The sequence below is a fragment of the Globicephala melas genome, chromosome 20 (assembly GCF_963455315.2).
Source record: "Globicephala melas chromosome 20, mGloMel1.2, whole genome shotgun sequence".
Classification (NCBI taxonomy): Eukaryota; Metazoa; Chordata; class Mammalia; order Artiodactyla; family Delphinidae; genus Globicephala; species Globicephala melas.
Window position 1 is genome coordinate 52,427,860 of NC_083333.1, and position 14,012 is coordinate 52,441,871.

The following is a 14,012-nucleotide window of genomic DNA, read 5'->3' on the forward strand; positions in this document are numbered from 1 at the left end:
AATGATGTTGAGCATTCTTTCATGTGTTTGTTGGCAGTCTGTATATCTTCTTTGGAGAAATGTCTATTTAGGTCTTCTGCCCATTTTTGGATTGGGTTGTTTGTTTTTTTGTTATTGAGCTGCATGAGCTGCTTATAAATTTTGGAGAATAATCCTTTGTCAGTTGCTTCATTTGCAAATATTTTCTCCCATTCTGAGGGTTGTCTTTTGGTCTTGTTTATGGTTTCCTTTGCTGTGCAAAAGCTTTGAATTTTCATTAGGTCCCATTTGTTTATTTTTGTTTTTATTTCCATTTCTCTAGGAGGTGGGTCAAAAAGGATCTTGCTGTGATTTATGTCATGTAGTGTTCTGCCTATGTTTTCCTCTAAGAGTTTGATAGTTTCTGGCCTTACATTTAGGTCTTCAATCCATTTTGAGCTTTTTTTTGAGTCCTTGCATGGTGTCTACAAATGTCTCTGTTCCACCCTCCATACCTGATTATTTATCTGCATGTAGAATTCCAAGTTGGAGATAATTTTCCTTCACACCATTAAAGACAGTTCTCCATTTCTGCTTGCTTTTAGTGTTGCTGTAGAGATGTCTGACGTTACTCTTATTCCTGATCCCAAGAATGCAAGTTGTTTTTGCTTTCCTGAAACTTGTAGAATCTTTGCTTTTTCTCCAGTGTTCTGAAATTTCACAAAGATGTGCCTTGGTGTGAGTCTATTTTCATGTATTTTGCCAGGTTTTCTGGACTCTTTCAGTCTAGAAGCTCATGTCCTTCAGTTCTGGAATTACTTTGTTGATTTCCTCCTCTCTATTTTCTGTGTTCTTTTTGAAACTTCTGTTATCTGGATGTTGGACCTCCTAGACCGTTCTCTCTCTTTTTATTTTTATTTAATTAATTTATTTGTTTAACATTTTTATTGGAGTATAATTACTTTACAATATTGTGTTAGTTTCTGCTGTATAACAAAGTGAATCAGCTATATGCATACATATATCCCCATACCCCCTCCCTCTTCTCTCTCTTTTTAAAATAGACTTTATTTTTTAGAGCAGTTTTAGATTCACAGCAAAATGGAGCAGAAAGTACAGAAAAATTATCCACATCCTGAACCAGAGTGGCGTGTTTGCTACAATCCATAAACCTACATTGACACAGCATCATCACCCAAAGTCCATAGTTTGCATTAGAGTTCACTCTTGGTGGTGTACATTCTGTGGGTTTGGACAAATGTATAATGACATGTATCCACTATTATAGTGTCACACAGGTTATTACAGTGCCCACAAATCATCTGGGTTCTGCTTATTCCTTTCTCCCCAGACCCTCACCCCTGGTAACCACTGATCCTTTTACTGTCTCCATAGGTTTACCTTTTCTAGAATGTCATATCATTGGACTCATACTGTGTGTAGCCTTTTCAGATTGGCTTCTTTCACTTAGGAACGTGCATTTAAGTTTCCTCCATGTCTTTTCATGGTTTGATAGCTCATTTCTTTTCAGTGCTGAATAATATTCCATCGTCTGGATGGACCACAGTTTATTTATCCATTTACCTCTGAAGGACATCTTGGTAGCTTCCAAGTTTTGGCAATTATGAGTAAAGCTCCTAGACACATCTGTGTACAGGTTTTTGTGTGGACATAAGTTTACAAATCCTTTGGATAAATGTCCTCTGTGTAAACATTTTTTTCTCAGTTTTTTTTAATCTCTCATTTTTGCTCTAATATTCTAAAGGATTTTCATAGCTTTATTTTTGAATCTTTTTATTGAGTTTTTAATTTCTAAGAACTTTTTTGTTGATTTGTTTTCTGAGTCTTACTTTTTTTACAGCATCCTATTCATGCTTCATGGGAGAAAAATTTTTCTCTCATCTCTCGGAGGATACTGTTAGATATTTTCTTCCTTCCTCTCCTTGCCTGATCTGTGATTGCCTCAAGTTGCTTTTTCCTGTAGTTTCTTTTGTCTTCATCTTCCGTGTCAGAGGCTTTCTCAGATGTCCGATGATCCTCCCGGTGACTCTTAGGCACCTTAAGATTTGAGAACCGCTGCTAGAGTATCTCTTAATCCCTCAAGCTTGTCATCCCAACTGAAATCCCACAGAGAAAAACAACACATATTTCAGTATTTTTTTCTCCAGAAGAATTGGAGCTTTTCTCTTCCAGTTACAGCCTTAGCCATTTTCCTCAATGAAATATAACAGTAGCCTTAGAGGTGGTTTCACGAGTTATTCAGTCCATGCTCCATCCCTCATGTGTTTATTTGTACCATCTTACATTCCTACACCTTTGCCAGTGCCGTGGTCATTCCTGTTTAGGCTGGAGAGAAGCCTGGCAATAGCTGTCAGGGACCTGGTGAGACCTTGGCCATCCTTACCTGCTGGGCAGATGTAAGTTGAGGCCAACGTCCTGGCCCAGAGCAGAAATTATAGCCTGCTCGGGGAAGCATGCAGCAGGCCAGAAAGGGCCCTGTCCAAGGCTAAACCGTCTTACCATTGTATTGCTGCTCCAGAGAGGAAGGTGTGTGTTTGTATAGCAGGACTGAGGACACGTGAAAGGAAACTCAGGGCGTGGGGTGTAGAGACAGAGCAGGGGAAAGCAACTCACACTTAAAAGGGGCCATATTTTATTTTCTAATAAAGATGTATTTTTATTTCAACAGTATATAAAATTATCTTAAGATGTGTTTGGTTAATCTCGATATCATTTGGTCATTAAACATTTTTTTACAGGCTTTCTATCATGTGTCTGAGAATGGGGAGGGTGTGCAAATATAAAGAGTGATTTCACAGAGAAGGAGGAATAATAAAACAGTAATAGTTTCCAGGTATTAGTTACTATATCTGTCAAGTACTTTACATACACTTTCTCTTTTAAGTCTCAAAACACCTTAAGATATAAGTTTTATTATAATAATTATTATTTTTTAATAGTGAGTAAACAGTGACTTGGATAGTAAAGAAATGTGCCCAATGTCACACAGCTTCAGTGTGGCACAGATAATAAGTTTCAGAGCCAGGATTCAAGCCCAGCTCTATTGATAACTCTGCAGCCCACAGTCTGGACCATTATATCACTCAGCCCACACAGCAGATATTCATTCACTTTTGAATGAAGTATCTGGCAGGACCCTATTATTAACTTAGACCCCAAAGCACCCAGATTTGGACACGCTGACCATCCCATTATACCCCCGTATCAGTTATCTGTTGTCAGAGTAGTGCTGTGTAACAAAGTGCTCCTAGCTCAGTGGCTTGAAATAATCATTTACTCTTAAGGGTCTGCAGGTTAATGGGAGGCTCTGCTACAGGTGGTGGTAGCTGGAGGTCAGCTGAGTGAGGCTGGACTGGGCTGGGTGGGTCTGCTGGAGGCTGTACATCTGTGCAGACACTTTTCATGGGAGTTAATTCTGAGACCTAGCTTGAAGGATGGCAGCTGTCTGGGGGAAGCTCTTTTTGTAGCAATGGCTGCAAAATGCAAGAGGGTACCCCTAACTCTGCAAACACATTTCCTGCCTCTGTTTGTGTCATGTCTGCTACCATCCCGTTGTCCAGAGCAAGTCACGTGGTTGGGCCCAAAGTTAAGGGGCAGGACTGCAAAGTCATATGGTGAAGAGCATAGAGGTGCACTGGTGATGGTGAAGAACTGGTGCTAATAATTCGATCTGCCTAACCCAAACCTAACATCTGCCCACACAGTGTGCCTATAAATTAATGTGTGGGTAGGTACACATGAGATTTATGGAGGTACTATTATGCATAGTATACAACAATTATATGTACATGGTAAAAATGTAGAGTTTATAGTCTAGTGGGAAAGGGAGCCAAAAAAACTAATAATAAAAAAGAAAACAACTGCAAAAAGGAATGTTAGAATTTATTTTATTGGCTCTGGGCCTAAAGAATGTGGACACGTTATAATTCTCTTGAGACAGATTCAGCAGCTTTCTATAGGGGAAAAAAAAAAAGATGTTCCCTTGTTTCTGAAGTTTCTTTAGCTCACAGAATTTGAAATCACTGTCTTATCCTATTGAAAGAGTATGCAGTGTGATGGTGTTGAGAACTTGATGGTGTCGGCTTTATCACTGATCTTTAAACATTTAAGGATTTCTTTTTAAAAGAGATGGGAAACCCACATGAATGAAAATATCAGTTATGTCAGGGTGCTGTGATATGGGTGGTAGCACTCTTCCTTTATATATTCTTAAATGTTGTCAAATTGGTAATGTAGCTTTCCCATGTCTCAGTATCTGATGGGGACCTTCAGATCAATTAAAATCCTAGGAAAATAGTCTGAGTCACTGCAGTGCCACCCCTCTCCACCTCCAGTGGATTCCCTGGTATTCTTGGCAACTTCTGGAATGGTGAATGTTGGTGGCCTGGAGTGTCTTTCCCCTGACCTTTGTTGTCCCAGGTTCTTCTCTCTACTCTGCCACCTTGTGGATTTTTTGGGAATTGTGTCTTCTACTGTGAGCCCTGTTGACTCACCTAATTGATCTGGCTGACACTTTCCCTAGAAAGGAGCATAGGCAGGTAGAAGAGAATTCTCCCCACCAGAGTGACACTCACAATCAGGTTACCTTGCTCTTTCAGTTTTTCTATAGTTCCCCCTTTTGAGATGATATCTCCAGAGCCCACCTGAAAGGCATTTGAATGACCCTGAGAGTATCACACCTGAGGGGCCCTCTCCACCTGAGACCTTGAACCAACATCCCAGGGTGGGATACAGGCTTTCTCCAGTCTCACTTCTCCTGTCCACCCAAGTTTCCCTTTTCTTTCTCTCTCTCTCTCTCTTTTTTTTTTTAAATTAGAAAAGTAACACGGGACTTCCTTGGTGGTGCAGTGGTTAAGAATCCGCCTGCCAATGCAGGGGACACGGATTCAATCCCTGGTCTGGGAAGATCCTACATGCCACGGAGCAACTAAGCCCGTGTGCCACACCTACTGAGCCTGTGCTCTAAGGGTCCGCGAGCCATAACTACTGAAGTCCCCGCGGCTAGAGCCTGTGCTCCACAACAAGAGAAGCCACCACAATGAGAAGCCCGCGCACCGCAACTAAGAGTAGCCCCAGCTCACCACAACTAGAGAAAGCCTGCACGCAGCAACGAACACCCAACACAGCCGAAAACAAACAAACAAATAAATAAATGGAGAATATTAGAAACAATATTAAAAAAAAAGTAACATAAGCTTACCTAGAGCTTACGGTCCAGTGGAGGAGACAGATTTTAAAAAGTAAACAAAGACAACATTTACCCATTACGGGGAGTGCTGTGAGGTAGAGAGTCATGGTGGTTGTGGGGTGGCAGGGAACCTTCATTAAGTATGCTGGTAAAGACAGGCTTGCTTGAGCAAGAGAAAGTACAAATTGAAACCTGAAGACTGAGAAGAATCCAGTCATTAAAAGAGGGAGGAAGAGCATGTGCAAAGATCCTGGGTGGGAAAGAGCTTGTTAAATTGAAAGTAACGAAGTGCAGCTGGATTGGCATGAGCTGGAGGGGTGCGATTGGAGTGGGGTTGGAAAAAACCACAGTCCCAGGTAACACAGCGTCCTGTAGTGCACGGTAGGGTTTCTGATTCTGTTCTGAACCCAGTGGGAAGATAAAGAAAGACTCGTAAGCAGGGAAGTGCAAAGAACAAGAGGAATAAAAAACTTGACAATGCACGTAAAAAACCAAGATGCTTCATGTGACAAATGTATATTGCTAAAATAGTGCTCCTAAAATTTCGCAGTTATTGAAAACTGTATGAGAACAGAAGGACGTTAATAGCAACAGAATACGTAAAACCAAACATCTAATTTTGTGCAAATTAACATATGAGGCAACTTTGCTAACAATGCATGATTTCTTTTCCTTGATAACAGTCGGTTCAGACTATTTTTATACCAGCAGAATGGGCAGAACATTTAAGTTTAATATCAGTTACACAACATTAGCATAAACTTGGGCAACTACCGATGGGGGGTTGTTTTCTTTTGAGCTGGCAAAGTAACTACAGAAACATCAGATCATTTCTCTGAACTGAGAATTTTATCCCAATAAATGCCACATACCTTCCACACATATTTTTATAATATATTTAATAATTTATGTAATATATATTGGTGATTTGAATTTAAAAAGACTTCAGCTTATTGAGATTTTATTATCTTTATAAAAATAAACTTAAGTGTGGAGTAAGGCTGCTTACAGTATTACTGACTTATTGCACAAGGCCCTTTTGGGGTATAATGGGAAGAGCTCCAGGCTTTAAAAACAGAAGAATTTGGCTCGACTTCAGCAAAATGTATGAACTTGGACATCATTTCACCTGTCTGAACCCCAATTCCTTACTTGTAAAATGAAGATGAGCCATGCATCTCATCCCTTATCCCTCATCCTTAATCACCCACGTGGTAGGTACTGTTATTTCCTTTGTACAGGAGAGGAAACTGAAGTTCAGAAAGGATAAGTGATTGACCGAAGTTTATGTTGCTAGAAAGAGGGGAAGCCTGGGCATGAACCCTGGTCTATCTGGCTTCAAGGTCAGCTGAAAAAAAATTTTTCCCCTCATTAGGCTCCTTGATAATTTCCCTGCTAATTTCTGAAATTACTGGGGAGGTCAAAATGGATTGGTGAATGGGTTTTGGAAAAATGTCATAAAATATGTAAATGTGAGAGGTGATTAATTCTCAATGAAACAGTAGGAGCATGAACTGAAGCTACAGATAAACACAAACTACTCCATGATGTATATATAGACATATCTATTTAAATGAAATGGTTGTCATGTGTTGCTTTGTCAAATTCAAGCTCCAAAAGTTTGATGACAGAAGGATAATTTCCTTCCTCAGGATGAAAATTTATAGGAATTCAGAGGAAAATATTTTCGTGATCATACTGAAAATTTAGCGTCAGATGCGTTTAGCGTCATGCTGTGAGTGCTGTTAGTCAGAGCATAAACAGCCTTTGGGCCGGATGTGGCTCTCTTCAAGTAGGCTGGCTCTTTGACCGGGGGGATTCATTCTGCAACAGGCGGAGAGAGGGATCAAGGCAGGATGAAGAGGTTATTTGTGCTCGTGCTGTCTCTCACCTTACTGATTTTCTTCTCAGGTGAGCATTAACTCCCGAAACCTATTTCTGTGCTGACAAGATAAACTGAAATAAGTCTATCTTATATTTTTAAAATATGTTTTCAAAATTTCAAGTAATATGTAATGTATAATAATTCAGTGCTTCTTTTTTTTTCTTCCTAAGAGCAGGCTCCCGGAATTGGTATAATTAGGGATAAATTATATTTTTAATCTTTAAACATATTGAACACTAATTCTCAAAAATGCTGATAAATCTTCAAGGATACTGTCTTTTAGAGTTTATCTGAGATCATCAGAATTTGATATACTTTCGTTTTTCCTTTTTTTTTTTTTGGCTACGCCGCGTGGCTTGTGGGATTTTAGTTCCCTGACCAGGGATTGAACTCAGGCCCACTGCAGTGAAAGCAGGAGTCCTAATCACTGGACCGCCAGAGAATTCCCTTGATATACTTTTATTATAATAGTATCTTCTAGAATTTATGTGTGATTATCAAAACTTAACTTACTTTAGTTATAATATTTTCTTTGAGGGATCGTGGGTGCTTATCAAGTTTAATATAATCTTATTGTCATGGGGGAATTTTCTAATAACAACTTAAACTTGATTTAGTGTATTGAGGATTTAAAAGAATCCCACCAAAGCAACCCTGAGGGACAATAAACACACTGACCAGTGAACTGAAGAAAATATGTTTAAAGAAACGTGTTCATTAAATTAACAGCCACTTTTAGAGGAATGAGCCATGGCGGCAGCAGGTAAATATGCTTTTATTCTGAGTTAACCATGTTAGAAACAATTAAAAATTCCCCTCTGAGCCCTCTGGAACGCCTCGTCCTTGGGACAGGTCCCTTTGAAAGAACTTTTGTGCGTTGACCCAAATTGGACTTGCAAATGCTTCGCCTTGGATGGTGAGACGGAGCATGGATGCGTGTGTCTGAGAGTCCCTAAGGTCCCTTCCTGACTTTTTCAGGGGCCTCCCCGATTCTGACGGAAAAGGAGGCCAAACAGGTCCTGAGATCCCGGCGCCAGGACAGGCCGAGCAAACCCGGGTTCCCTGATGAGCCCATGAGGGTGAGTTCCGGGCTCTGGCTCTTTGAAGGGAGAGGGAGATCATTTGAATGCTTGTTCATTATGAACCCAAATGAGGTGCTGGTTCCAGCCCAGCATGGGTGCTAGATGGAGGTTCTGTGGAGTCCCAGGTGTAAGGTGATCTCACCTTCTTATTTACGCCTTTTCTTCTCCGGAGGTGCCAGCTCTGCTCCCCTACTGTTCGAACAGTATTTAAAGTGGAAACAGTGGGGCCGATGGTGGGAGTCCAGAATCCCGCGTGGGCGGCTGGGTGGCTCCCCTGAATGGGATGCTAGGGAGCTGTGCCCTGAGGCTGGTGCCAACCCCATCTTCTCCCTCTTCCCTTGGGTGCCGGGCCAGCTGAACCAGCATCCCCGGCTAGTGATGCTCTGTCTGGGTAGGCAGAATCTCTGCCCCTGCTGCCACCAGGTTCCACCCTCGCCTTGTGCCTCTGATTTTGGTCTTTGGCCTCAGCTCTGCCCTGTAGGTTTGTGGCATCCACCTAGTCTTTCTGAACCAGAGTACCCTCTGCTGCCTTCACTCTGTGACTTGTGGTGGGTGCTACTAGGCCCTGCCACCCTGGCCTCAGGCCAGTTCGGGCCTGGCTTCTCTCTCCCTCCCACGATGGAAGTGCCGACATTCCTGGTATTTTTACCCCACTCAGGTGAATGTAAGTAGCAGGGACCCAGGCAGAGTCAGCGTGTCTGTGAAGCCATGTCTGTGGTCAAGGCTGGTCTCCCACCTGTGCCCACATCAGCCGGGCCGCATGCTCACCCTCTGTTCATTGCATCTCTGTGTTGAGGCCCAGAGGATCTGCAGCAGCACTGGCCTTTGCTCCCTGCGGAATCGTGTGGGTAGTTGGATTAGTTCACTTAAAAGTCTCTCAGTATGATGCCGGGTCGCACAGCGGTGAAGATTACTGGCTGTGGGCAGACTGTCCCGGTTTGAATCTCCCCATTTTCAAACTATGTAACTTTGAAGAAGTCTCCTCACATTTCTGTACCTCAGTACTCTTGACTATGAAAAGGGGGTAAACAATATTATTACTCATATTTCTATAATATTATTATTATAAGAGCATGAAACAACTACTTTATGAGAATAAAATAAAGTAATTCATAGTAAGGCACTTAAAATAGTACTCAGCAAGCGGTAACAGCTCCTTTGAGTATTAAGTACCGGGGACGGGGTGGGGCCGAGGCTGCAGACAGTCACCTGGGTTTCTGCTCAGAGTTGGTGGCAGACACAGAAGAGTCAGCAAATCACTGTTTCACAGAACGGCTTAGAAACGAGCAAGCGATTCAGGCTGTTAGGGGTGGACGTGGCTTTGTTCTCTTTGGTAGGAGAAGTCAGAGGTGGCTGGAATCTCCACACACAGGTGGAAGGGGTCTGGGAGGTGGGCCGGCGCAAGAGCAGGAGGGCTTCGGGTACGTTGGACTTTACCTTGGGTTCAGTAGAGGACAATCAAAGCATGTCTCGAATGGGCGAGTGCACAGATGGTTTGAGATGCATTTAGAAGAGGCCCAGCATTGAAGTCTGAGCACACCAGGGCTCAGAGGTGGGCAGAGACAGAGGATCCCGAGGGGATGAGAAGGAACGTGAGGGGATATTGGGGGAAACCAAGCCTCCAGCACGGGGGATGAGGGTTGGGAAGGGGCGGAGTGGATGGTGAGGGAGCCAGTGGGGAGCAGGATGCCTGGCCCGAGGGTCCTGGGGAACTCCAGCTGGCTCTTTGCTCTTTTGGGGTGATGTCTGGAGGGGCCGTTCCAGAGGCTCTTCCCTGGGGGCCCTGGAGGCTGTGGGAGGCTGGTTCAAGGGGCTCTGAGGCAGCAGGCCCCCTCCAGGTGCTCAGTAGACAGGCTCTGCTCAGCCCCAGCGTTGGCTGGGTGTTTTCTCTGCTGGCATCTGGCCCTGGCCGTCCTGAGCTCTGGTTGTGGAAGGGCGGCCTGGGCAGGGACTGGGGGTGGTTTAGGCATCAGGCAGCACGTGGGTGTGGGTGTTACGGCTCCGCCTCCGCCCCCAGCGTCCTTCCTCCCCCCATGCCAGCTACACACCGTGCTACACTTTATCCCCAAATGCTGCTTGGGGTGGTCCTTCCCTGCCCAGAACTTCCATGAGCTCCTTCTCTCTCATTTCCCTCTTCCTGGCTCCTGGTCATCACCTGCCTTCACCTGTGACAACCCTCTGCTTGCCTCTGGCATTGCTACTTTACTGAATATCTGGCTTTTTGGGTTTTGTTGGTTTTGGTCATCTTTTATAGGCTTGACCACCACTGACTCATCTTGGCTGCCTTGAACCTGCCTGATCTAGTTTCTGTGATTCTCTCTAGACTCACCCACCATTTCCCACCCATCCCGTGTATGGTACAGTCCCGTATGTCTGTCACAAAGACACTGACCTGTGTCCAGAATCCTCAGCCACTTAGTCAAGTTTGGAAAAATGCCTGTGTGCCTGCAGTTGAAATGTGAACGTAAATATGCAATAAGTTGTTTGGCGGCTAGCCTATACCTGTAGTTCTCATCCAGGGGTGATTTTGCTCCCCCGCCTCAGGGACATCTGGCAATGTCTGGAGACATTTTTGGTTGTCACAACTGGTGGGAGGAGGGTTTGCTATTGGCATCTAATGGGTTAGGGCCAGGGATGCTGCTAAACATCTTACCATGCACAGGGCAGCTCCCACAACAAAAATGATGTGGCCTGAAATGTAATCGTGTCGGGGGTGAGGAACACTGGCTATGATGATGGACAGTCTCTTTCTCTTTTACTGCATGTGTCACTCTGTGTGTCTCTCGCACTGTCATACATCCACCCACACGCAGTACTGGCTGAACCAACACATAGTTTCTGGAATCCCATTTTTCTTAGGAGCATGTTTCTTAACCTTGGCCACATGCCGGAACCAAATGGGGAGGTTAAGAATCTGATGCCTGGGTTCCCCGCACAGAGGGGTGCCCTGCGGTGTGTCCTAGGCATTGGGGAGGGGGGTGAGAGCCCCCTAGGTGGCATCAGTATGCAACCGAAGCTGAGAACCAGTGGGCCAAGCCTTCTGGGGGAGACCTGCCATGGGTAACAGCAGCTCCCGTGGTCCGGTTGGGAATGCATTTAGCTGAGTGTTGAAATGAGGGTCTGGAGAGTAGATGGGATACTCGTTCAGATGCAGGTCAGAGAGACAGAGTGAGAGGGTCAGGTGGTCAATCAGAGAGCACTCCTTGCTGACCAAGATGGGCACTTAATTATACTTCACCTCGACCGTGCCGGGCCGAGCACCAGGCACTGAGTCCATAGACTAGACATTCTCTGTTCATTTGAGATGCTGTGTGCACTGCATGGGGACGGATGAGCCAGAGCATCCGGCCTGTTTCCAGCTCTCTAACAAGGTCATCTGGCACACGGGGTCTGAGGACAGGGCTTTCAAGCTCCAACCGGAAGGAGGAGAGAGGCTGGTCAGGCTTCTTGGAGGAGGCGCCGCGGAGCTGAGGCTGGAAGGATGCGGAGTTTACAGGCAGTGCAGCGGTGGGCGAGGTGGGAAGAGAGTTCCCCCTCAGTGTGATTCCACGCGGTGTTCGGCACAAACTCGTTGTGGACTTTGGGCTTTAGAATGAGGATGAGTCCTTTCCTTTTTTTTCCTTACAGAGAAAACCCAGTTTTCTCTGTAAAATGCAGAGTTTGGCCCAGAGTCTGACTAGAAGTTTCATCCCAGGTCTCATATAGAATATGAGGGTCTGGATAGAGCTTCAGGACGACCAGGTTCTTGGTGCCAGTCAGCAACTGGTAGGAAGAGCCCTGGCAGCCGGCTGTGGACTTGGTGAGGGCCAGAGGGGTTTATCTGGAGGCCCTGGAGGGGCTCACGTAGGCATTTTTCTCAAACACCAGGGCCTCCCGGCCTCCTGCACTTGCTGTCTGACCTGGTTCCCCCTTGTGGCTTGTTGTTGACTTTTCCTTTTAAGGGATTTAGTGAGAGCAAGATGAATAATACGAATCACCTGTTATATAAAAAGAAGCAAAAAAAAAAAAAAAAAAAAGAAGCAATTCACCCCCTTTTAAAAAAATTACAGTATTTTGTATTGAAGTACAGTTGATTTACAATGTTGTGTTAATTGCTGCTGTACAGCGAAGTGACGCATTTATATATATATAACTCATTTATATATATATATATTCTCTTTCATATTCTTTTCCATTATAGTTTATCACGAGATATTGAATGTAGTTCCCTGTGCTGTACAGTAGGACCCTGTTTCGAGTCACCCCTTTTATCTGAGCGGCTGACAGATGTCACAGGCATCCCAGCCTGCATCACTGCTGAATGAAGCGTTGGACGCAGTGACCCCACGTTTGTCAGCAGGTCACCAGGAGGCCATGAGGTCGGACCTCTGGCCAAGGGAACCACCCTTCCCTGCGCTTTACCTCTTGCCGAGACCACCTTCTACTCTCCTTCTTTCTTTGTGCAAACCATCTGCTTGCATATCCCTTTGCTAGAGATGGACACACCGTCCTGTGTGTGCAGGATGGTACATACTGCGTGTATGTGTGGATTGTGTGTGAGTGTGTGTGAACGTTTGTGTATGACTGTGCATGTATAGGATATATATGTATGTGAGGGGGTGTGTGTGAGGATATGTATGTGTGTATGACTGTACATGTGTGAGGGGGTGTGTGCATGTGTATGTGAGCGTTTGTGTATGGGTGTGTGTATGATTCTGTGCGTGCATGTGTGTTTTGGAACAGGCCTTGCAGGATAATTTTTTCAGAAGCTCTGGATTCCAGTTTCCTGTCTTTTGACCTTCACTTGAGTGTCTGGGATTTATGGCATGATGGGTGATGGGCACAGAAGGTCCTCTCGGGGCCAGGTTGGAAGGACCTGGAGTCATAGTGGAGTGGACTTTCATTCTGTACTCAGTGGGAGCCACCAAGGGATTTGAAGTGGGGGATGATGGGATTAGGGCTGGCGTGCTGGAGCCGTTTAGAGGCTCAGGACACAGCCTCTTGGACGCTGGCCTTCAGTTACCATTATACGTGGGACATGGGAGATTACATTGTTGGACGTGTTATTGTACCTCCTTCCCATGGCAGCCTGGAGACAGACAGGTGGACTGGGACGGATGAGCAGAGGTAGTGATCTCTGGGAATGTGTGTGCCCTCGGGAGCTGAACTCTGAGACTCGTGTGCTCACCACTAACTCAGAATTACCGAGAGATGACCGGGTGCGTTATTTCATTTCGCTTCTCCCCTCTGAGGGACTGAGCGGAAGAAAAGCCTTTCAGAGAGGGGAGAGGCCATTGACGAGAGTAAATGGATGATGCTTTGGGAAGGTATTAAGAATTCAAAATGAAAGCACATACGAAGATTTGCAGTAGTCTCTCCTCGGGAGTATCTATAAAACAATGTTATATTCTTGACACTTGGCTTTAATATTGGCAGATGTTGGCTTCTGTGGGATGATAGGTGTTTTGGAAACAGGTTCAGACAAGCTATGCCCACACATGCAAACGACTGGACCCTTTTGACAGCTTGTATCCTCATGGCAACAACCGTTCTTTTTTGCCTGTGTGGTGGATAATGCATTGAAAAGATCAATGGTGTGCCCTGCATTGTGGGGAGGGCTGGCTTCCACCCCAGAGGATTGGGAACACCTTGCTGGCATCCTTGATGGAGAAAGGTAGGGCCTCAGTGAGGATGGGGGGAGAGAGGAAGAGGAGACCTGGATCCGGGGAAGAAAGCAGGAGGGGTTCTGAGTGCATGGAGGCAGCTGGGGAGGAAGAGGATGAAAGGCCCCGAGCTGGGGGATCTGAACACGGGTCAGAGAGAGGGGGCAGGTGGGGAGGTTGAGAGGGCCCAGACCTGACAGATTCCCTGTGGCAGGAAATAGCTAACACATCTATTT

General features: G+C 45.0%; 1 protein-coding gene across 1 annotated transcript in view; it reads left to right on the top strand.

Moving 5' to 3' along the window:
- Nucleotides 1–14,012, top strand: part of C20H17orf67 (chromosome 20 C17orf67 homolog) — a 34,146-nt gene that overhangs the window by 2,822 nt on the left and 17,312 nt on the right. The window contains exons 2-3 of the mRNA XM_030881638.2: nt 7,001–7,078; nt 8,031–8,131. Coding sequence (XP_030737498.1) covers nt 7,024–7,078; nt 8,031–8,131 — 156 coding nt within the window. The 5' untranslated portion in view covers nt 7,001–7,023. The remainder of the gene's footprint in view (nt 1–7,000; nt 7,079–8,030; nt 8,132–14,012) is intronic.